Source organism: Crocodylus porosus, unplaced genomic scaffold (genome assembly GCF_001723895.1).
Source record: "Crocodylus porosus isolate Cpor-Errol unplaced genomic scaffold, CroPor_comp1, whole genome shotgun sequence".
In the NCBI taxonomy this organism is placed as follows: domain Eukaryota; kingdom Metazoa; phylum Chordata; order Crocodylia; family Crocodylidae; genus Crocodylus; species Crocodylus porosus.
In genome coordinates this window covers 2915892-2942011 of record NW_017728909.1, presented here as the reverse complement: position 1 = coordinate 2942011, position 26120 = coordinate 2915892, and the positions used below count along the sequence as shown (strand labels likewise).

The following is a 26120-nucleotide window of genomic DNA, read 5'->3' as shown; positions in this document are numbered from 1 at the left end:
TAGTGAGCTGGGCTAGTCAGGCGTTTAAGAAGACGACAGTACTTAGAATTAATACAATGCACGAGGAATATTTAAGGAAGAATTACAAACTAGTCAGTGAATATAGAAATAAAAGAGACGTATTAAAAATTAACTCCTAAGTTCACAGCTAAAATTAAGGGCTAAATTTTACACTTATGAAAGTCTCCTGAATGCCTCCGAAAGAACTGCAGTTAAAAATGAGAGAACTGTAGGCAGAATATGGTTCAAAAGATGGAACTTACAAATATTCTTTTATTTTCTTTTTTTATTTGTACGTTTAATTACAGGATAAAAAAGAAAAGAATAGTGAACTCCTGCAATGGCTAAGATTGCACATACATTCCAGTGGCCTTAATGGACATTTGGCAAACCTGGGTCCAAATGACAATTTTGCTCATTTTTATTCTTGCTTCAAGAAGCAACTGCTCTAAATGTACATTTACCATAAAGTAAAAGTGCAGTCTTTCATTCTACTTCATTAGAAGTGGAGTTTTAGAGTCATTGCGGCAAGAAGAAATAAATATGCTTTATGAAACTTTAGAGGAAAAAAATGTTAAATTTGGCGGGGGGGGATACATTATGGTTAAAACGCCACATTTTACCCCTAGGAATATGTACAAACTCCCCACAGCTAAGCTCTAAAAGGCATGGTTCTATACAATGAATACTAGAGCGGCACAGCGAATAAACAGCATTTCAGAAAGTGCTGCCTTAAAAAAATGCTGGTTGTTATTAGTATTTCAGTTTGCACTTCTACCAGATCCTTAAGACTTTCTCTGTATTTGTTGACCAGAACCCTATGTCCATGAAAAACACTGTCCTCTGCACTACCTACATTACTCTGAAGAGGGAGTATATGTTCAAGTAAAGCAAAAATCTCAAATAATCATACACCTATGATACCAGCTATGAATGGGTCATAATTATTGAATATTGCTGTGCTGGACCTACAAACTTGCACATTTTGAACCAAATTAATTTGTATTGCATTCTCTTAGACGTGAAATGCTTTAGACCAAAGCATGAAAAATGCTTTCTCCTTTCAAATGCTTTTTGGTGTTTAAAATATTTTGTACAATATAGTATGAAAAACAACAACAACTTGACAACTGCATGTCAATCTGAATAAAAGAAAAAGATACCAACACACAGCTCTCTGGAATACAATTCTGATTTCTCACAATTTCAGGTCATTTCCTAGAGAACACTTCCTAGCCAACTACTTCAATAGTTTACAATAGGTTGCGGCTTAGTTAATTACTTGAAAAAAAGTTTGGGGAATTATTGCAAATTAAGGAAAATACAGAAGAACAGATTTTTTGTTTGAAAAAATGAAATAAAGGTTAAATCCCGCCCTTGTCTGAGCTGAATAGAAATAGGATGCAAAACAGTATTGCATGTAGTGCGGGCACAGACGTCACAGTGCATGACGTGGCCACGCACAGACTTCTGGACCCATAACACCACGGTATATAATGTGGTCACCGGGGTATATAACCTGGTCCAGTGGGAGTGGGATTTCAGAGCAAAGAGGATATGTCATTTGCTGCTATCAGCTGTACACAAGTTAGTACTACTAACAATATCAACAGTACTACTAACTAAGGGAGGCCTAAACAGCGCTCAGAAGCAGCATATTACAAAGTCTACTGGTCAAACAGCTCTGGACTAAGCTATATACCTCTCTGCCCTCACTTGATCATTCCGGTATTTCTTGAACAATTTAATAATTCTGAATTATATAAAATATTCTACCAAGCTCTTCAGAGAAGTTCTTTCTTCTTTATCTGCTGCTGAAGTACTCCCACACAATCCCATATTCTCCTTTTATCCTTCTGAGTACTGTTAGCTCTAGTTGATGTCCCTGGCATGCATTTCCTAACTCAGTCCATCTTGCCATACTTCTTTCCCCTCTTTCCATTTTAACCGAAGATCCTTTCCTTCCCCAACAGATCCCACTACCTTTGCTGATATTCTACCAGACCCATAACAGATTCTTAGCTAGGCTGGCATTCATCGCTAGGCCAGCTGCCATTTTCACTTCAAGTACTTCAGGCTTTCCCTGGGTCAGTGACAATCCAGAACACACCGCACACTTCTAACCCCAGGGAAGCCCCGAATGCATGATATTTGAAGATGGCATCTGGCCCAGAAGATACTGCCAGCAGTGATGATGTTGAGAACTCATCATACTGTTACTTTTGGAAGACAGATTTCATAGTGGGTAGACTACAGGCAGCAAAAGAGGTATTTGAACCAAGAGGAAATAGACTTATCCAAATTAGTTTGAAACCCGCCCCCGTTTGGCAGAACTGGGTTGTTCAGGAGAAGGTTTAGGACAATGCTGAAATGCACGGAAGAAAGGTGGGTGCTCTTGTGGTTAAAACTGGAATTGTGGAGAATTGTGTCAGCTCTTTGACACTTTCACAGACTTTATATGGGCCACTTCAGAAGCCATTTCATTTCTTTATACCTTTTTCTTTATCAATTAAACAGAAACAATATTTACCTTCTCCCCAGCTTTTAGTTTGACCTTAATTCTTCAGGGCAAAAGCTTCATCTTACAATGGGGGTTGTCAACTGGGGGTACATGGAAAGCCCCCCAGGGGTATGCAGCAGCAGTGCAGAGGGCACTTATAGTTTCACCACTGGCGCTTCCAGGTTTGCCACCTCATTTCTGGTTTCACTATTGGCATCCCCCCCCCCCTACACACACACACACACACACACACGCACACAGTTGTTGACTGGCCGGGGGACTCCCTGCTTCTGGACTGGTCGCCAGGGGTACACCAACCAAAAAAAGGTTGAAAGCTCCTGTCTTACAGCATTGCTTAGGAAAATAGCCAAAACTGATCTAGTTGCAACTTCTCCCCCTGATATTTATATGGGTCTTCCCATAATGGCAGCTAGTAGAAATAATAGCTAGTAAAAAAATGGCTTTTTAACCTACATATCATGCTTTCCTGAGAAGTCATAAGTCCCTCCTTCTTCCCCATGCTTAAGAAAAAAACACACATAAAAATACTCTAATCTTCATGTAGTTACAGTCACCTTCTTATATGCATTCTAGTCTGACTTTCTTTGATGGACGCAGACTAAAATGCTTGTCCACTGCCATGATACATCAAAGGGCTATTGCAGAAGCTGGCTAAAGATTCTGGGCTGTGTACACAGATATTCCAGAGATGGAGACAAACGATTTTAAATTAAATGGCAACTGTATAAACATGAAAGTCATTTGAGCATCATACCACTACTAACCCTCATAGACTTGAGGAAATACCAACTGCCATTTATGCCCTGTATGTGGGATATGCTTTCCTGATCTTCAGACAATTCATAGCAGTTTCCTTCTCCAATGATGCAGTCAGCTGGTGAATTCATGACATAGTTGCAGGTGTTCAAGAGCAGCTGTTTAGCAGAGTTCAGGCAAGCCTTTACTTCTCAATACAGTGTCCGCTGATTATTAGAATGTCAATTAATATAATCAGATGCATATCAGAATCAATCCCACAAAACCAAATGCTGACAGCATTGTACTATATACATTGTCCACTTTTTATTTGCATCTCACTTTACAGAATCAGCTGCTTACCAAAATCAAAATCTCAAACCATAATCTGTACATTTAACGTATTTTTTCTGCCCATTAAAAGCAGGACACTACAGAGTCTTTACAGAGTCGCTACAGAGTCTTTTTAACTTGCTAACTTTATTTGGCTGCCACTTATTGGAATTGCTGGTGTGATTTTACAATCAGTGAAAACTCTGCAATTGAATGAAACTACAGTTGTGTTGTCTTTTGCCCAACTTCCAATATTTCCTTGTCTGGGTGGGAAGGCACCCAGTATTTGTTGTATGTGCACTGATGGTATTCAGGTTATGACAGCAAAACACAGCAGCCTTGTGACTAGGACCGCATTCCAAGCCATTTGGATTCATTGTCCAATTTGCCAAACAGCTGTCATGGCAAAGATGCTGCCAGTGGACCAGGAAAAGGTATTTGATGAGGCTGTTAAAACTGAGAACTTTGATAAAAGCTAGACTTATGACTGTTTTATATGAACCAGTGGTCAGTCAATATGAGGAACTACTGTTGGTCCTGTAATTTTCCGGTGCTCATGTTACAAAGCTTTTAAGTACCTGAGTTCAGACAAGACTGCAGGACTTCCCTGAAAGTGGTTCAACATTTCTGAATTCTTGGTGATCAGAACCAACTTTTTCTAATTTTGCTGTCTGGGGACTGAGTATGGTACAGATCTTTAAACTGGTATTGCACAGACAGGCCATGAACAGGTGTCCAAGTGTTACACCTACCCGGCCTTCCAACAGAACTGACGGGATGCTCCAGCTAGATGGGCAAGGGGACACAGGGTGGTCCCAATGGGAAAAGGGGTGTCTTTGTATGGAACAGATTAAGAACCGGTAAATGATACTATTATTGCATTTGATAATGCTTTTTATACAACTAACATCATTCTACGCGGGAAACAAAAAATTCTTGCGACAAAAGAAAACATATTACTTAAGCTATCTAGTACAGGGGTTGACAACCTATAGTCCACAAGCCGGATCCAGCCTGCTGAGCCCTGGCTTCAGCAGCGTTCGGCAGTACAGAGGTCTCCCTGTGCCGCTACACTGGTGGGCATGTAGGCTCTGGTGGAGAGGTGCGTTGCCACACCATGCCACAGCTGCAGAGGGGAGAGGCAGTGGTGGCAACGGCTGGGTCCTAATGCCTGTCTACCTTTGATCTAAGCTGGGTCATTTTGTGTCCCTGCCCTGTCAGAAAATGCCTTGACTGTGCAGATCTGCTTATACAACTAAGTAGAATAGCTCATACAACTTCAATGCTTTATTTCAGGGAAATGTAACAAGCTTTAAAGCATCCACTATTAGAAACCTGACTTCATTCTCAGGAGTTAAACAGTCTGTGAGCATGTGAGTATGCAGGGATAAAGTCCTGATTTCTCTTTTTTTCCCAGCTTCTCCCTCTTCAATCCCAATCACCCCTGATCTTACCCTAGGACTGGAATTCAGGTGTATTGCATTCTTGACTATCTATTCTGACAGTTGTGTTTAACTTTTTGCCCATTTAGTTCAAAGCCATACCAAACTAATGATGATGCCTTATGCATAAACAACATGAATCCTCATCATCAGAGGGTGATTTCTCAGGCCTTTTAAATTTACCTTGATACCCTCAGCTTTTTGTTTGTTTATACCTGGAAGGTCTCCCAATAGATTTTATATCTGGGCAACCAAGAACTTCATTGACCCTTGGCTCCATGGTGCAAAGGCACTATTGTGGATAGTACCTATCAATTCTAGCCTGACTTTTAACTCTTGCTTTCTTCTTTTTCTTATATGCCCATTTTCATCCAGTCTGTATTCTGTGCTTGGAATGGCATTGTCACTACTGTCCATTCACTTCCCTATTTAAACGTATTTCAAGAAGTGTCCTGACAAGCCCATAGAGATAGAGGCAAAACCTTCATCTGGTATATCATAAGCTGTAGTCATTTTGTCTGTATCCAGTATAGACTGTAAACTCATAGAGGCATAGAATATATCTTATCCAGTGCGGAGGATAGAGCAGGTGCTTAATATCATGCATACTATAACAACACAAATCATCAGAACAAAAATATCTAGTTCAAACAGCTCTTTCTCAGGGAGGTGACTAACAAATGGCCTTTTTGATCTCAGACCTCAGTGGGATATCTTGGGTCTCAACACATGCAAAGCAGATACAAAATGTGTTTAGTTGGCTGCTTGAGGGTGATGGGAGTCCTTGGTGATGGAAAGATAGCTTAGCCAGCCCTAAAGTTTTACTTTCTAGGTACCCAGGAGATCCAGGGTTAAGAAAAGAACCAGGATTCACTTTTGAATATTACCTGGTCTTACACCAAACGTTCAGCTCATCCACATACGAAAATATGAGGACAGCACAGCTCACTGTATTTTGCACTCAGTTTTCCAGTGGCCAAGACAAGAAAATAAGCAATGTCAAGATTCACTTGATGGACACTTAATGTATCATTATATATTTTTATTATATATAGATATTAGGAAAAAGAACAAATAAGATGAAACTACCGTTGACCATAATGGTTAAAAGCTTCAGATTAAAAGATAAAGGAAACTTGGGAGAAAACCAAGGATAAGAAAATGCCAATACGAAAGAATCAAGAATAGTATGGACTGTAACTTGCTGGATAGCAACAATACTTCACTCTTACAGAGAGCATTTCCTTGAAGGATTACAATGTACTTTACAAAGGTGAGTATTGTACTGATTTTTGTGGTAATACCTACAGGTCCAAATAAAAATTACAGTCTTCTTATGCTAGACACTGCACAAGTATATAGGTTTTCTCTATACTAGAAGTGCTTTACCAAAATAGGAATACATTATACTGGCAAAGCACTCCTAGTGTGGATGCAGCTACAGTAGCAAACCTGCTCTCTGTTCTGGTACAGTAAAAGCCATCCTGTATTATGGGGGAAAAAAACAAGATAAGCCTGTAAAACTGAACTTTTATTGGTATAATTCCATCGACATTAGCAGCTTCTGCTGGCTCAGCTATATTGGCCAGGGGTAGTATTTCTTCACACTCCGGACTGATTTAGCAATGTCATTTGAAATCTGTAGTGTAAATCTGGTTTAAGAAAGAGAGATTCCTTCCCCAAAGATATTACACTATAAATAAATATGTACTGTTTTCTCACTTTATTGATGGGAAACTGAGCCGTGCCTTAACAGAGTAATGCAGAGGTTGGAGTGAAACCTAGGTCTCCCGACTCCCACAGTCCGATGCTTTGAAACTTACATCAAACTGATGATGTGGAAAACGCATTCAAATTATGAAACTTCAAATCAGTGCAAGCTCCTGAAACCATGAAGACAGGAGAAGAGGAGATATTCTTCACAAAGGGCACTATGAATATGTTGGATAGAGATAATTTGAACAGTCTATATGAAGTGGCATACTGATTACCCAGGGAGGTTGTTTAGTTAACATGACATATGGTAAATATAGAGGGTTTTGACATGAGGTACAATGGGTTGAGACCTATATCCCAGTTTAAGTCTAATTTTTAGGCTTCCAAAGTTTTATTCTAGCCCAATTGTACGATAAATGGTATTTTCAGCCCTCCGTGGTGGTTGCACTTCAGTGGGAAAATGGGCTCAGCTACAAAGTTTTTCTTAAGTGCTTTGAGATCCTAAGATGAAAAGTGTCATTCATTCAGTCTGTCAGACTGAAGACTCGCTATGAAGGCCAGACTTACGTCTCCCCCGCTCTCCTCCCAGCCAGTGCAGTGTCTGAATAAAGACAGGGCAGATCATTTGCTGTTTGGAATGCATCTAGTCACAATAGGGGGGATTTTTAAGGATAATATTTCAGCTTTAACGCTAAACTTCCTGATTCTACTTTCAACTTGGACCCTTACTATTATTTTCATAGTTTAATTTCCTTTGCTGTCAGAATAAACCATCTTTTTTTGGTGACAGCCAGAAAGTTAATACAGCATTTATTATAGTTAATCATACACGTGTTCTATAAAAGTCTTAATACATAAACCTACTATAGCTGTTCTCAGAACAATCTCTATAACGCAAGGTATAAATAATATTAAAAATGAAGTATTTTAAGATAAAGATGGTCATATTTTTATCCTGTCAGCTAAGCACAGTATAATCTATTTAGCCAATTTATAAATGCATATTGTTTATCTAGCATAATAGTCCTGGTGGTCTAATGTGACAAGATGTATCACCTAAATATATTCTGACTCTTTTATAACATTGAAGAGAAAAACAGTGGCTCATTCAGAATCTATTGAGTTTTTAATTACATTTTACAACATATATCAATGTAGAGAACAAAGCTATATTTTTATATATCCATTTATCCAATAGCAGTGTTATACCTTTCTAAGAATACAAACACACACACACATATATAGATATATATATTCACATCAGTGTACATGCTGTACATATAAATTTTCCTATGTTCTGAGATGATAACAGTTTGCATTTAAACCCCCCCCCCACAAATATTTGAATTAATGGGAAACCTGGCTAAAGGCAATTTCAAATACTGAAAGCGGGTAGTCCACATTAAGAATGATTTGGATGAGAAAAAAACAAAATATTATTTTAAATTATTAATTTTAAGGATGATAGAGTAGTTAAGTACTTCAATTCTGTGTATTAATAGATTTCTTAAAAAATAATTAAAAGAAGCAAAGTGCTTGAGACCCTTCAGCAAACAATATAACAATTGTTTCTGACTCTTGAGGTAGAATTTGCTCACAGCAGAGTTTTTAGACCCTGAATGTAGCTGTTCCTAATAGAAACATCAGCCAACCTTACTGGGACAGTAAGAGTAGACAGCAGGTGCCATCATACTCAGACTTCCTCCTTACAGCAAGGATACAGGCACATCAATATAACTGTCCTGAAGCAGGCAACTGTGTATGGGGAAATATTTTTGAAATCGTAACAAATTGTGGAAAACTGTTGTCTGAGTGTGATAAAGCAGAGAAAAAAATGGGCATTATACCACGCAGACTTACCCATGTATTAAAAGGAAACCAGTGTAATTCTGGGTACTAGAAAGAGCTAAGAGTTCATTTTTAGAAAACTGAAAATAAGGCACTGCATCTTTAAGTATTTTTGCCTTCCGTCAAGTATGTGGCTTTTACAGCACAAAGCTTTTCTGCCTTTCCAGAACATTCAAAGGTACATTCGACTGTGTTTAATATTATCCACATTATGTACTGGCTGGCTTCAAAATGTAAACAGCTGTGAGGAATATATCATTTGAAGTTGTCATAAAGGCTATTAAAAGCTAAAGTTTAATCTAAATTAAATCCACCGCTAACTTGAAGCATAAAAGTACTCATAAAAACCTTTTGGCAGGGGGGATATTAGTTATTTCTTTAAAGCCAGAAAGTTAAGTAAACTCAAAATGCATATATAGTATCTACCTTTTAATTTTAAAAAAAACTGCCTAGTATTAAGCTTTTAGCACCTTTAATTTCACAATTGTTATATTCCAACATATATAAAATGATAACATTCATATCTGGGATGTCGTGTAATATCATCAGGAGCCTGATATTTGGTGTATTGAAATGATGATATTCATGCATGTCTCTAGTGCTGAGGTTACAGTTTTATTATTCCTGAATCAGTGAGGGTCCCTTTGTCATATTCACAAGATGAAATGAAGCCCATTTAAAGTATATCAGTTTAATCTCCAATTGCAGTAAATGATTTAGTAAGTGATTTACAGTAAAAACAAAAGAAAAAAATCTTAAATTAATATGCCAATTTATTCACATATTTTGCAAGACCAATTAACACTTAACTCTTACTAATACCCATATTTGTAGATCAAGTAAATATGGTTGTCAGATCAATTTTTTCGTGTCTGGTTTACTATTTGTTTATAGTCATTGATTTGAAAATTCATCTGATACATTTCTAGCCCAGAAGTAACACAGATCCCATGCGCCATGTATCAAAGTAAGAGGAAAGTCTGAGTAAAATACCCTTTTCAGCTGTGCTAATACTTACAAGATATGCTTACTGTAATATCTTTTCATTTCTTTTTAAGGCTGCTATAAATTGATAATACCCTACTCTTAGATAACTATTCTTAAAAGATAGAATGTATGTTCTTTTCAATTTTTCAGAAAAAAAAGAATTTGTTACTTATTAGAGAACGAAAAATACAAATACTGAAAATATCTGGCTCACAAAACAAAGGATTTCAGACACCTGAACAGAAATATCAGCTTCTGATTGCATGAGATATAGATTCGAAGGTAAACATTGAAAAAGATGCATCTGTTTGTCTGGGATAGTGCCCACATTTCTTTTCACAAAGAATTAATCAAGGATATTCTTTGCAAGAATATATCATATTGTGGGGGGGGAGAGGAAACATTGGCAATTATCAGCTATATCTTTATTAAATAACCCATAATGCTTTTGGTAACAGCTGGATTCCGTTGGTTGACACCTGGTATTACACATGCAGACAGCAAATGATGCAGTTACCTTTACAGCCCTAATTCAGATACTTCACTAGAAAATAAAGATATGCTCCCTGAATTCTGGGCTGAGACCCATGTAAATTTCTCATAAATCCTCTCCACAAATCTCTTTTAACATGCAAATCCATAAATCATCATCACACTGACAAAGAAGTTAACCAACACGTGAAACTAATGCTCATTCTATCCAGACCCACGTACAGGTAAAACTATCTGAACTTTAGGCATCTTTCCAGCCCGTTCTTTAGAATCTGCCCTGCTGAAATCAACATGACCAATCCACGTTTGTCTTCCTTGTGCAATTAATCACTTCAAAGATTGGACAAGTGACAGGATTTTTAGACTCTTCTTACCTTGTCTAAGGTCTTTACTGATAAATGCTCTTTGCACTGAGAATCAGCTTCGCTTCTGCCCCCCCCCCCCCATCAAATAAACATAAGGACGCACACAAAAGCGATGTTATCAAGCAGTACTTACTGATGATGGTAAACCTGGAGGAACTTTTCTAACTTTCTTTGTTTGTACTTCTGGAAATAAAAGATAAAATACTGTCAGTATAAGAGACAGACTTTTCACATAATTTTGCCAAACAACAAGCTCTCGGCTCTCTTCTCAGTGCTTTAGTAATGGACACCATTACTCTTTATTCAAGTCAGTCAGCCTAGTATAAAGTTTCTGGAAAACCGCAAATGTTTGGTTTATGGGGTGTTAGATTATTTGTTCCTTCTTTACATGGTTTTGTCTGAAATAAAAGATTTTTTTCTTTCTTTTGTTTTGTTTTGTTTTGTTTTAAAAAGGATTCCTGCACAGGCAACAAAGGGAGTAAACACAGGGAATCAGCGAATATTTAAAAAAAACCCATGATACTGCTAACTGGAAGTATGAGAGGATTCTGTAAATTACTCTTTTTACTTTAAATTCTTCTTAAATAGAGTGAAAAGATAATTATTTTTCCAAATTGGGGAAAAAATATACAAAGCAAAGAGACTCACCCATAGAGGTACTGTGAAGAGGCCTCCTTCGGGGGTTATTGCTAGAATATTGGTAGTACTGAGAGCCAGGTTTGGTTGGTGAGAGAGCTCCTGGGTTACCAATATCCATGTCACCTCCAAGGAGACTTTGCTGAAAAAATATTAAAAATGTATATATTAAATTAACTTTTCCCATCGTTTGTTACTTTTTATTCCTTAAAATAAATACAATAAAGAAACCCGCAGGAGGCAAACATTTTATAGGAGACAATTCAACATGTTTGCAGTTGAGTGTCTGTTCCTTTCCTTAAAACAATTTTAGAGTAGCTCACTTAACAATCAAATCATTTATATTTAAAATAGACATCATTCTTTTTTATTCCAATTAAATAACTGTTCAACGCAAACTTTTGGAGGTACATTAAGGAAATATATTTGAATGCTGTTCACTTTCTTCACAGCAAAAAAATGAGCCGCTGTCTCTATTTTTAGCAATACAAAACTAAAAAAAAATAACTTTATTCTGTTGCTAATCTTACGGTTCAATGTGTATTAAAATATCTTCATTGTCTATCCCAACATTGGAAATTTTGTCATGCCCGTGAATCAAATATATCAATTTGATGCAATATAAAAATATACACACCAGGTACACAGTATGTGATTAAGACATGAAAATACAATTATACATTGCTAAAAAAAATGGTTAATTTGCCAGGTTATTGAAAAAGACACAAAAACAAAAACAATTAAATCTATTGTATAGTAGCAGCAGCAGCCGCCGCAGAGGACTTTCAGTATATCCAGTTTATGTCTGTATTATTAACTAACGAGATGCAGACTAGCAAATTCAAAATTTACTTAGTCACAGAAGGACGATGGTTTCTACGAAACAGTAGGAAACAGTATCTGACCATAAGAAAAGAGAAATTATAAATCTTTAACAGACTATGACAGAAGAACAGTTTTCTCATAGTAATGTTCTATTTGCTATAAACTACATTGAAACTTACCCATAATATATAAATCCCCTGATTATACTCTGCATTGAACACATTGTTCTTTTAATTATTCTGATATGCAATAAAACAGGTGTAGATACTACCATTTATATTAAGAACAAATTTACCATTTAATAAAGAAATTTTAAAATTAAGTACCAAAAATCTAACTTTATCGTTACTTGTAATCAACTTTTACTGACTGAACTAATTACTGTACTTGATAAAGTACAGAATGTGTTTTCCCTAATCTAAATTCTAATCACCATGTCACTCACAACAGACTTAGTAATGCTTCACTAACACACTATTCACATGCAAAATACTCTAAATAGGCCAATTATGACTCTGCCCCTGTTCCCTGGTTAACCCGCTGAGAACTGAAAAATTTCACAAGGCAGTCACCAACTAAAACAAAGGCTCCTTGTTTTAAATTAAGACAGTCTTTTTGATTCCTAAATAGTTCAACAAAGTGGCATGTCTTCTACTGAAAGCAGTTGGTCAAATATGACCCATGAGCTGGAAAATCAGAAATTAAAACATCCTTATTTCTTTACGATACTACTAAAAACATTTAAGGATAACTTTTGATTCTATAAAACTATATTCCTTTTCTATTCCAGATGAGCAACACTTATTTCCTAATGGGTGATCAAATGTATTCCTTGATTGACTCTAGTTTAAATCTTTTACTTGATGTGAAGTTTAGCATTTGGATTCACAGAAATTCCAAAAGATGTAAATATAGATAAAAATGTGGAAATGTTAGTCACTGCTTCTTTCTAATATCTTTACTTTTAGCAAATATTTAATATACACCTGCAGTGGTTGTGTTCTCTTCAATAAACACCTGCATTTGCAAAAATAGTCGCAAGTATTTTGCACAATGGCAAAGAAACACATGGAAAAATCTTTGAAAAAAGTTATTAACTCATTCTGCATATACCAGCAAAACAATCAATTTTACCGAACATCTAAGGCAGTCATACTGGCATGAAAAACTGCTAGCCACAAAAATCTTATTCAGTCATATATTTTTATCACGCATACATTTTAACATAAAGGCAGACCTGCTAAATCTGTGCCAGGATTATCCATGTGTCTTGTGGTCTGAAAGATTAACTCGCAGCCACCAGCCTCAGAACTTTGTACATCCATCCTACTTGATTTAATTAGTACTTTGTTTTAAGAATGCATATAAAGTTTGTAAACTATTTTACATTAACGGTGAATCACCATAGACACACAAATACGATATGGTGTTTTAATTTTTCATTCATTTTTTTCTCTATAAAAAGAGACCTTGAAAAACTGTGAGCTCTCCAGGAAAAAAAAAAAAAATCAAACAAACCAAAAACCAACTAACCAAATAAAAACCGTAAACACTTTTACAAGTATATATAATATATATGAGCATCAGTCTAAAAGGAAACCTATCATTTTTATTTATTTATTTAGCTATTGGCTACTTTTCTTGCCACTAGTTGAGTTCTTATCACGCCGGTGAATTCTTTTTACCAAAACCCTTAACTGCCATAAGTCTGAAATAACAAATACTATGGATATACATAGGTGGATGATAGTATATGGCAGTTTGGACACACAGGGTGTGACCACATGTGACGCTATGTCACCGTAGCAACGCACTATGGCTATGTGGTGTTGGTGGGCAAAATCTGTGATGCCGCAGCTGTGTCGCCGTAGCGACGCACTCCCTCAGTATAGCGCATCGCTAGGGCAATCTAGCAACTAAAAATAACCATGCACCATGTGGACGGCGCAGCCTGGGCTGTTACCGTGCCATCATTTAGTGCTTCCAAGAGCAAGTATGGAAAAGACCTTTGCTTTGAAAGAGGTAGTACTAAATGACGGGCCTGTAACAACGGTGCCATAGGGGCACATGTAGACGCCCCCACAGAAACATCTTTGGGCATTATTATATCATGTCAGCTGAATTCTGGATTCTTCGTTCAAGGAACAGACATATATACTGTTAGTAGATGGATGTGCCTAACCGCTGTATTTACTGTATGGCCATGATTACTACTAAATATTTTTACCATCAATAAGTGCTATGCAAAGCAGTAGGGGATAGTTTCTCATCTATGAGAAGGATACGTTTCTGCTAAAAAAAAGAATAAAAAAAAGCAATACTGTCTCTTATAAACTAAGTTCTGTGATGATGAAATGTTATTGAAACTTTTAAAAAACTTTTGTCTTCATTGGGACAGTTTTTCCCAATGGAGTGTTTAAAGAGGTCCCCTTAAATACACAGACGCATATGTTTTTGTCACCTTAGAAGAATGACTAAAATAAAAAATATATACGTACTTATTCTGAGATGCTTATAAAAATGGACATTTATTATTTTTTGGCCTACATGTGACATTGTGAATAGCTTCCAACAAAGAGAAAGAGAAAACATTTACAAACCATGAGGCCACAGATTATCTAGCATTTGGGGCTTGCATATTGTTCAAATGTGATCTTGAGAAATGAACAAATTATTAGTTCATTTCACCATTAAGAAATGATAGGTTTGAAAGATAGATGTTACATTTGTCGAAGTCCTCTCCTGTCTTTAAACAAGTGTTTAATGTTTGCATGTTTTTCTATATTTGTATAAACTAATGATCTGAGGTTATCTTTGAATCTAACCAGTGTACTACTCAGGAAACAAAAGAAACATGTTGCATATCTCTGAGCTAACCTGTATAAATCTTAGACATATTTTTGCAATTTAGAATAATCTTTCCAAATTCTCCCACTGCCGCAGGACTATACAGTTTATAGTGTACATTGTGTTATCAAAAACAAAGCATGTAATATACTGAATTTGCCAGCTGGAATTCAAAGTTTGGGTTTAAAAAAATCACAGAAGAAAAGCAAGCTCAACACAGCAAGACTCATTGCCAGATCCAGACGCTCTGTACGATTCTTTGTCATTTTTTCCCCAGTTAAACAGAATGTGGTCTGTGTTTCTAATAATTTGTAAAATAATTCACCAGTTCCTGAGTCCTGTCTACACAACCAGAAAATGAAACCATAAGTTAAAGCAGAATTTTAAAAAAGAGTGGTGGGGGTCGTATTTATTAGAGCAAATTAAAATCTGAATGGTATTTAAAAAACTGTACCGCTTCATTCATATGAAACTTTGGTTTTCAAACTAAAATTACGTTGAAACTGAATAATTGCTTCATCTTAGTCATTTTTAAACCCAATAGGTGGGAAATAATTTTTTTAACTATTATATTTACCATTACTTACAAATGAGTGAGATTAGAATAGGATAAGTGTTGCCTTGTATTTATATATAGTTGATTTTGATGAAAAGATAAATGACCTTCAGTACTATAGTCTGAAAAAAGATACCCCAAATTACCTCGAAATCCTCAAAACAGGTTAGGAGGAAATATCAGGAAAATGGATCTTTTCTGGATGCTCTGAGTAGTCTCTTTTTCATTATTCCCCTTACATTGACATCAGATATCAAACGTGACATCATGGAGAAAACCACTCTTAGTTAAAACCAGACTAAGCTTTTTTTGCTAGCAACTGCCAACTGACTGGGAGTAGAATTCATGTCACAGGATTTTTTTGCTCATGCAGCTGCAATCCTATTCTATGATCACAAGCCTATGGGTTATATAGTAACTGGCCTATATTCCCTTTTCACAGAGTGCAGGAATAAATGCCAGAAGGAACTGCTTGGAAGGGAAAGGTGATGGTTCAGTATAATTCTTCCTTGTCATATAAGTAGACATAAAGCCCTCCAAACCACTTATGTTAAGGGGCTGATACACAGTGTAGAATAATATGCAGTTGTCTGACCATTTATGTATGGAGGAAGTAGGATCAGGAACTCAGCACATTTTTGCTCTTTAGGCAAAATAGCATAACACGTAGATCAAATGCATCTTACAATTCTCTGGGGGCATACAGCAGGATGGGGTATGCCCAGACAGCAAGTAAGTGGCTAGTCCTGCAGCAGAGCAGCCTTTGTGAACCATGGTATTGCAACAGAGGAAGGGTAGAGAAGTGGCAGGAGTTCAGTGTTTTGCTGCAGTGCAACCCTGAGCTCCCTAAAGCCTTTTTTAGCAATTCCTGTGGATCTCCAGGTAACAAAATAGTATGTGAACTCCTCCAAGCAGCTGCCAGCTTGCCACTCTTAAGATGATAGGGAGGGAGAGCGGTGTTGTGTTCTCAATCCACATATCATACAGCTAGGGAAACATACAACCTTTTTTTGTAGAAAATTGATTTTTTACAGATAAACAAGCCTGCTTAATTATTCTAAGTAAGAGTGGGTGTAGGTACACAGACCACTACTATATGTTCATCACGTCTTTTGCAAGATACATATCAACCTGAAACAATGACAGGTATCATTTTTCTGTAAGCATCAGGAAAAGGATAGGATTTCATCCAATTCATAGTGAGAAAAAATGCTTGGGTGTTTTTCATCATTTTGAAATGTTCAGGTTTTAATGACTGTATTTTGTAAAAGCCTTCGTAATTATAAAAATGACCATTCCATGTTTTTTAACCACACTTGCACTTTTATCCTGTTCTTACCTTTCACTGTTGGTTCTGTACACTTTAAAGTGGCCCATGCTATTGCACCAGAACCAGGCCATAAACAGACATTCAGTTTCTCTGGGGACAGTCACTGCTCTCCCTGGAGAAATCTGAGTATACAGATGTTCAGGATTTTTCTCCCAGAGTAAAAATGGTCACTCCAGGAGCAAAATAACCAAGAAACAACCAGGGTTAAATCATAACAACGTGACTTTCTCCTGGAAGAGCAAATATCTGTATATGTTTTTTTTCTGGGAAGCCACAGCACAGGCCACCAGCATCCCAGCATCCTTTGCTTCTGTCCCTTCCTCCGCTCCCTTCCCACTGGGAGATGGTGTGTTGCTCACTGGACACTGCTGCTCCAGCCAAGCAGAGAAAAGAAAATGTCCCCTGCACAATACCACATAATGCTATAGGGAGACAAGGCTTTCCTGTGTACTGCTGCCATCTATCAGCAACCAGACTTAGGAAGCCAGCAGAGCCCACTGAGATGTGTGCAGAGAGGCCCTCTGGCTGCATAGCATCGGCATTGCGAGCTCTCTTCTCTTCAAGGACTCAGTATTCACAGGTCTGTTTAGGTAACTCTGGGTAAGTTTTTATACCAGACATGTAAGAATTTTCCCAAACCATTTAAATTTGTGTATGCAACCCCATATTCCAAGCCAATGAGGATGGGGAGGACAATACCATGGACCTACCTCTTTTCCAACTAATTTGGTGCTAGAAACAGTGACTTCTGACTCCTTTGTGGCTATATGCTACCCCACACAATGCTGTGCAGATGCACAGTAAGGCTGTGTGAAGCTTTGGGTGCTGATTCGATTTGGAGGAGATTTGCCCTGATTCAGTGACTGAATCACCAAATCTGAATCGAATCAGGGGACCAATTAAAAGGTCTGAATTGATTAAAAGCTCTCTGAATCAATCCCCCAGCCTCTTTGGCACCCCCCCAACCGCTGCCCACTCCCCCAGCTCTCCCGCCCCCACATGGCTGCCCAGCCTACCCCAGCTCCCGGACATTTAGAAAAAAAACCCCACTCACTAGGTGCTGCTGGGTGGGGAAGGTGATCCCTGACGCCCTCCACTGCCCCATGCCATGTGGAGGGCTCCGTCACTAGTCCCTTGACCCCTGCCCAGTCCTCCATCCCCCACCATTCCTGCCTCACCCAGCCCAGCTGTGGCCCTTGGGTGCTCTGGACAACATGAAGCAAAATTTTAAATTTTATCACAAGTACTATGCTTTGAAGATAGAGATGCTGATGATCTCATAAGATAAGCCTTATTGGCTAAATCCTCAAACTCAGTGTTCTTCTCCTCAAGTTCAACAGTGCAGGTTTCATCCAAGGCTGTATTTAAATTGAATAACCTGATTTTTCTACACTTTTCAGTGTAGAGAAATACACGGTCCTTCTAGCATAATACTTTTTGATAATGTATATTTTTTACTTCAGAAGGATTGTTGTATTTTCTCACATACTGCATGCCCCCAAATAAGTCAGGTACCTTGTTTTTGAAAGAAAGAAAGTAGACAAAAAAGATTTTTCCAGTGCCATGGCCCACTGCGTGGCATAGAATAAATCCTCCTGGAAACACAGGATGTATCCCCATGAGCAGGAATGTTCCTTTCCCCAGGAACAAACAGCAGTGGCACAATATGTGCCACGACTTCTTGCCTGTGGGAAACACCCATGTATATATACTCTGGTGCGCAACATGTTACCCCAGATGAGGTATGGGAGGCTGGCTCTAGCAGCTTTACCTGGGGTCTTGAGTGCCTCCGGGGGCTGCAGCAATGGCAGTCTGACAACATGTAGCCTGGCTGGCAGCCAGACCATGGCTTCAGCTGGCCAGGCTTGTTTCTGACAGTGCACACTGCTGCCATGTGCACCCCCACTTTTTTAAGGCGCAGGCTTTTTTAACACCAGGATCTTCTGCTGTCAACCTCCCCACCCCCCTGCACCCCATGCTGCCAATTAACAGTGCAGGAAACACATGCATGAAGGGTATGTGAGATGTGCAGTGCTGCAGATGAGTGTGCAGTGATGCATACTGCACATCCACGCTTGTCTCAACGCACCCACAGTCTCCATGAAGTGTGGCATCTCGCAAGACTGTCTGAGTGGCTGGTGTGGCACCAAGTAACAAGGCTGGCTAGGCCACATACGTTTGCAAGGGAAGTAGGAAGACTGTTACTTCTTTACTCTAAATAATTCTTTACATAAGTTCCTGTAAATAGTATAATGCCATTTCCACACCACAAGCCTCATCAAGATACTACAGACTGCATGCAGCAGTTCACTTTGTCTGATTCACCTCTGTTATTCCTTCAGGCAGATACTATACCAGTTAACACTGGACTCCCCTTCTGCTTAATGAACCAGAAAGAAGTGGCAGCCGTTCTGGCAGACAGAAGCAAGCAAACTTCGTGCTTAATACTCCTTCCTGCTTCTATTTTAGTGAAGAAAAAAAATCAGATTCTCTGCTTAAGATACACACCAATTTTTTAGGGATGATTCTGAAAGGAAGAGCTTGTGTGATAAAGATTTCACCTTCTCTCTGTACAACCACTTACCTCTTCCTTCATCGAGTCAGATAACTTTTTGCATTGTTAAATCACTACAGGTTAACTACATCTTTACATTATTAATCCACTGCCTTCCCATGTATTGTGTCTCTAGTTCTCATAATATTATTGTTAGCCACATAACATCCCATGTTCTTCTGAAGTTCTGAGTCCTGGAATCACAAAAATCTTAGATGTCTTGGTAGTGGCAAATAGCTGGAAGATGTGACCTAGCATAGCCCAAAGATTAAATACAGAGAAGGAAGAAGACCAAATCCCCTAAAATCTAATACTTAAATACTTTTTTGGTATTTAAGCTAATCTTGTGAATTCCTGAAGCACAATTCATGACTTTTGAATATTCCACATTGAAAATGCTGCATTTACTAAAGTCAGAGTAAGATCAGCTGCCTACTGAAATCAACCATAAGTTTTAGAAGAAAAAAAGGAGAGATTTTATCAGGCATTATATCATCAGGTTCCTGGTGCGGTTTACTATTTTTGTTTGATTCTACTAAATCAACCTTAAATCAACTTTAAATATTTATAGATGTGTACACTTTTATACCAGCATATGATGACTGCTGATTCTAGATATCTCCTTTCTTTCCAATCATTAGTAATCCTACTCACTAGCCTTTCCCCCTAGATTCCAAATAATTCTACAACTTGTTACATACAAACTAATACGTGGTTGTGACAGGAACCTGGAAATTCTTTCAGCTCTCAACTTTTCAGAACAAAGTTTTAATTTACACACTGATATTTGATACCAATGATTCTAATATATATAAGACAAAAAAAAAATTAAGTGTATACAACACTCCTGTAGACTTAACTAAAAGTTCTGAAAAGAGAAAGGACACGGAAAAGGCTGGAGGGACACAAAAGCTAAACTCTCCCCTCCTTGAAAACAGTACTGGCTCCTAGTCCACAAAACAGGTTTACACCACTATTGTTGTTCAGGGTTTAGTTCAGCCATAAAGGCTACTCTAAATTACTCCTGAGTGATGTTGTCACCAATGGGTACTCCAATTTACAGGGATTGCCAGAGATTGCTTTGCTTTTGGCATGTCCCATTTCCCCTCAAGAAATAGGACTTGCCTCTCACCTGAGAAGCCAAAGGACACAGTTCAAATTGCTTTGTTTTCTAGAGAAGAAGTAATTTGAGCTAATTCTCCAGTCACCTTGTGGCATCATAGAGATATAAAGTGGCTGTATGAAACTAAGGCCATGCACAAACATGAATTTCCTCCTCAAAGTGTTGCTCTCTCCCATGAGAATCCACAAGTATACATGTTCAGGATTTTTTTCCAGAGCAAAAATGGCCACTCCAGGAGAAAAATAACCCAGGAACAACCAGGGTTAAATCACCCCCAGGAGAGTTTCTTCTGAGAAAGCAAACAACTGCACACATTCTCTCCTGAGAGAAGCCAAAGCACAATTTTCTGGCATCTCACAATGCTTTGCTTTTCCCCCTGCCCAGAAGATAGCGCATCTCTCACCGGACTCTGCTGCTCCAACAGAGCAGGGGGATAGAGGGATTCAGGCAATCTGGGTCAGCCAATCAGACCTGCTTTTCCCACTGCTGCCATTGTCACCAGGCAGACTGAAGAAGTCTACAGAGTATGCTGAGATGTGCTAACAAGGACCCCCTGGCAATTCAGCAAGAGCATTGCAAATACCCTGCTCTTCAGGCACTTAGTATTTGAATGTTTGTTCAGGCATCTCTGAGTAATTTTTTCTACCAGGAGAACAAACCTGGAAGAATTCTTACAGAGGATCTGGACATGTGTGTGCTGCCTTGTGAATAGGGGTATAAAGTCCTTTGGAAAGGCTACGATTCTTCCAGAATGATTTCCCTTCAAATCAAGAGAATCAATCAAACTTTGATAGTGCTGCCTTTATGTATAGGTGTAGTAAAACCACACCAGCTAAATAGATATAGTCAGGAAAATGATGCAAGCTTATAACAAAGTCACATTTTTATACAAATGTATGAACCCACCCTGGATTTATGTAAATATTATCTGAGAAGTAATAATAGAATCCTTTTCCAAAGCAAGATAGACCATTCTGGCCAACTACTACTGTCATTCTCTACCTCAGTAAACCCACTGAAGTCAGTGGAGACTATGGGTGTAACGAGGGCAGAATCTGGTCCATGGTCAACAGCTGGGTCTAATGCGGTTTGTTGTTCAGCTGCATATAATTAAGAACTCTCTGCAGGGCTTCTTACTAAATAACTCAGAGATGCTGGAAGAGAGAATTGCCACATCATCAGATAGTTTAGTTGCCTACAACTTCTCCCTTGCTTAAAAAACCCCCCAAACATTCATCTTGCTTCTACTCAACACTAAATAAAATATTAAGAAAACAGTGGCCCATTTCTGTGTCCCTGCAAAATGTATGCAATCAGCAATAAATTGCAGGGAAATATGTCTGCTTACAGATACTTCCTCCTCTTTCCCTGCCTCTTCCTCAGTACATTGCTGCAAAACATACAAACGTTCAGATAAAATTAAGTGTTTCTGTATTTTAAAAAATTCACTATGTCTAAGTATTGGCATATGATGTGAAGGTTACCATGGAAACTACCACTTAATGTAAAGTGGAGTAATGTCAAATAAAACTCATGCATGTTGGTATGTAAATTAGAACTGCCCGATAGCTACAAAAAGAATTATGCATCCTCCTGTCTTACTATTTTTCATCATATTGTAATGGCTACATTACTGTGTAACGTTGGAGTTTGAAACACTCCTGTACCTCCCATTTTCTAAACATTCTCAAATCCTATATCATCTGGTAGTTATCAGTAATGTGGTCACTTGTTGGGGAGATTAGAAGGGGAGAATGAGGACTAATGAACTGAGGAAATTCATGCTGTGCAATAAAAAGCATTTGTGTCTTCCCTCCACCCCTGAGTGAAATATATAAGGATTGTTGGCAATACTTCCTTACTTGGTCTATCCTCCTTTCCCATTTTAAACAGCCTTTCAGTTTATAATTCAATGAGTATGTTCAATATTAAAATATTTCTCATTGGTGAATTATTACATAACTTAAAATAGAAAAAGTTTTAAAAGACCTCTTAACCTAACAAGATAATTAACATCATTCTTTTCTGTGTAAGCATTGACTATAAAAAGCTTACTATAAGACTACTAGGTCAAGTTATTTCAGATAGAGTAAAATATCGTGACACACTTCAATCTTAAAAAGGTGTTTAGTGGATGAATTCCCATTTTTAATGATAGATTTGTTTTTCTCCTTTGAAAACAGAATACAGAAATGGCTTAAAGAAGTTCAAGTATATGAGAAACAGCATTTTTCTGAAATTGTTTTAGGGAAAAGGGAAAAGTTACAGCTAAAAGCCTAAGAAAACTCCTTGCTTAAAAACATGTGATATACTTTTAACTGCCCAGGTAGATGTTTCTGTTAACGCATTGCCAGAAGCATAGCAGCGTAGCCAGGTGCCTGGGGCAGACGGTCAGTAGCAACTTCCAGTTGCCGCTGGTACAATCACAATTGTGAGTGCATGGCAGCCAGCAGCAGCTAGGATTGTTGCCACAATCCTTCCACCTGGCCCACAGCCCTCCCCCTACCCGCGAAGTCACCTCCTGGAGCAGTTGCCCCATTCTGATTATCCCACTGCTCACTGCTGTTTAAGCAAATGTGTATAAAATGTTATCCATAGATTATGAATCAGGTAAATCTCTTCCTACAACCCATCCTGTCAGATTCGCAAGCATATAATAAATGTGAACACATCTGTCTATGGTGGGGGTTAAAGGAGAGGGCACAAAAGTACATGGTTGACAGCCCAGAAGTCACAAGTTTGAGGCCACAGCAGAAGCATGGCCCTGTCAGCTTCCAATGAATCCATGAATCCTACTAAATACCTAGTCACACAAGGACACGAAAACAGAAAATAATTTGTCTATTGTAATTTTTTAAAAACTAAACAACTATCTTTTAAAATTCATATATATATATATGGAATATATGCAAATGGAATATATATATATAGAGAGAGAGAGAAAGCATGCACATATATATCTGTATACAGTAAAAGCTATGATATAGCGAGTTTTCCACCCACTGAACTGTCGAGCAGTTAAGCCCACAAGCCTCTGATCCGATTCAGAGAGATTCGACAATTCTGCCACAGACACAGCTTTATATGCTTTTTCTACATACCTCAAGGTACCAGGTGTGGCCCGATAAAACTGCAGTGATGGGGCAGATGGAGTGTCTCACAGGAGCATGGGGGGCCCCCAGCGTGCTCTGCGGCAAACTGGAAGTGGACTGGAAATGCTTCCGGTCCACTTCTAGGTCTGCTAGTGAGCATGCTGGGGACCCCCCTCCCTATCTCCCACTCAGTGACTGGTGCTTCCTGGGTCTGGGGAGGGCACCTGGGGTCCCCCTGCCGCTGATCGTTGACCCAGGGGAGGCACAGGGGGGTCTGCCACCAAGCATGCGGGGGGGGGGCCCTAGGCACTCCTGTGGGACATTTCATCCACCCACCGTCTCAGTATTCATGAGCCACACCTGGTACCTCGAGGTATGTAGAAAAAACACATAAAGCTGTGTAAGTGGCCAAATCACTGATTCTCCAAATCAGAACCGAATGTTCAGATTTGGCCAAATCAAATTGGGACAGGGATCTGAATGAGCGAATCAAATCACTGTCCCCTGAATCAAGCTGAATCCAAATCCGAATCAAATATGGCCCAGTTCGCACACCCCCTAATAATACACACACACACACACACACGTACGTAAGTGTGTGCTTTCTCTGTCTCTATATATATATAGCATTTGGAAAGGGGAAACAATAAAGTGGAATCTGAATCACATTTATGATAAAAAGCTTCCCCTTTCACCTGCAAAGTTAGAGCAACATTATTGTTACCATATTTTTTGACCTTTCAGAGCCTGTATATCCCTTCCATATACAAAGGAACTGCTGGGTTCTCTCCACCAGCATCTGAATGGACAGTACTCAGTGATGGCCTCTTTCCTGATGATTATGTATGAAGCCAGATAATGGATGGCAATACAGGAGGTGGGAAACAGATTATACCACATCATCAGACAGCAAAGAGAAAGTTTATGTAGATTTGTACGAAGAGTAAGTTTCTCTGCTATTCTGATGCATACCTGCAAGTGGAATTCAACTACAGAAAATACAAATATTTTGCTATATATTGTTACAGCTTTTTGCTGGGAGGGAAGGGGTGAGAGGCAAGGTAAAGAACTAATAAATGTTAAAGTAATTCAGGTTTCACAACAACACAGGGTATGTGTTTGCTCTCCTCATTGTTATAAAAATCCATGTTTATTTATAATTTTACAGAATATTTCTGCTTATGCAATTTAAATATTGATGTAAGTGAAATATTAAGTCAGTTGCAGATCTTAAAGGAGCGGAAACTATCCATTTATCTGCACTAGAATTCCTCTCTTCTAATATTAATCTTTTTTTCATACAATCAAAATCTAATATATTCCAAAAGCCTTTTAGTGGAAACATAGCTGAAACAACTTTGCAACACATAACTGAAGTCAAAGAAAACCCTGAGCAATCCTCATTTCAAGTACACTCCAACACCTGTAAATTTAAGACACCTTGGGTTCTAAGACAGGATAAAAAATTATAGTCAACCCTCCATCCACTTCCCCCTCTACCATTTCAGCATATTCAGCTGATAAGAAAAATCTGCAAAAAATTGCAGCTTTTTAAAATGCTGACACAAGTAGAAAACATAGCAAGGCAATGTTTATGAGAGTCAACCTAGAGGATGGCAGGCCAACCAGTTCTACCTACCCTTCCTGTGAATGATCCTGTTAGTTTACCATTGTGGCTAGGGAAGAAGTTACACACAAAGCAGTTTATGTGATCAGAAACCAGTTTAAACATTGTAACAATAGAAATTTTGTGCAAATAAACAACTTTCAAAATGGCTAAAAATGATTTAAGATACAACTGGTTGAATATAGTATCAGACTTAACTGATTTAGGTTAAACTAGTTTACGGAACTGCTGTCCCAGATCCCTTCCCATTTTAAGTTAACTCACAGTTCCCCCAGTATCCCAGGATGCTTTGCAGTCCTGGACTGAGCTGGGTTGTGCTGGCTGCTCCTGCAGAGTAGGGTTGGCCCCACCAGTCTCTTCCCCTAGTCAGGGCACTATCACTGCTCCAGCTGGCTAAGAAGGGAGTGGGAAACCCTGTTCCAGAATGTCCCCCCTCACTGCTCGAGCAGCAGGAGGGGGAGGCATGGCCAGACACTGGTAGCCTGAGGGGAAGGGGTGGGGGGTTAATCCTGTCTCCCATCTCCCATCAGCGTGGGACTCCAGCTGGGGTCTGTCTGGCTTACCCCCCATCCCACTTGCCACTTGAGCAATGCACAGCAGCAGCACGGCCAGACGCCAACCCCAGGCCTGAAGCAAATTGGGGGAAGGAGACGGGGAATCACAGTGAAGCTGGTAGGGACCTCCAGAGATCCTCTAGTGTCTAGTTCAGCCCCTGGCCAGATCCTGCCATAGAAGCACAATCTAAAGAGCAGAAGGTTTACTTGCAGCACCTACAACCAAGAACACCCACTGGAGGGGCTCTGTGCTGCTGGGGGAGAAAGACACCAAGGGCTTCCTGCAGCATTCTCAGTTGTAGGTGCTCGGAGCAAATCCTCCACTCTTTAGATTGTGCTTCTATGGGAGGGTCTGGCCAGGGCTCAGGCAGGGGCTGGACTACACACTAGAGGACCTCTGGAGGTCCCTGCCAGCCCCGCTTCTCTGTGATTCACCATTCCCTCCCTGCCTTTGGCTCAGGCCCAGGTCTGAGGTCTGGCCATGTCCCCACTCTCACTGCTTGACCCTTTGGTGCCAGCCAGGTGCTGGGGTCTGGC

At 39.0% G+C, this 26120-nt stretch overlaps 1 protein-coding gene across 6 annotated transcripts in view; it reads right to left on the bottom strand.

Moving 5' to 3' along the window:
• The window catches only part of TCF4 (transcription factor 4), a 346905-nt gene that overhangs the window by 130073 nt on the left and 190712 nt on the right, over positions 1–26120 (bottom strand). For all 6 annotated transcript variants that reach the window (XM_019531761.1, XM_019531758.1, XM_019531757.1 and 3 more), the window contains exons 6-7: positions 11088–11217; positions 10573–10622 (exon numbers count right to left, since the gene is read on the bottom strand). In XM_019531761.1, the coding sequence (XP_019387306.1) occupies positions 10573–10622; positions 11088–11217 (180 nt within the window). The remainder of the gene's footprint in view (positions 1–10572; positions 10623–11087; positions 11218–26120) is intronic.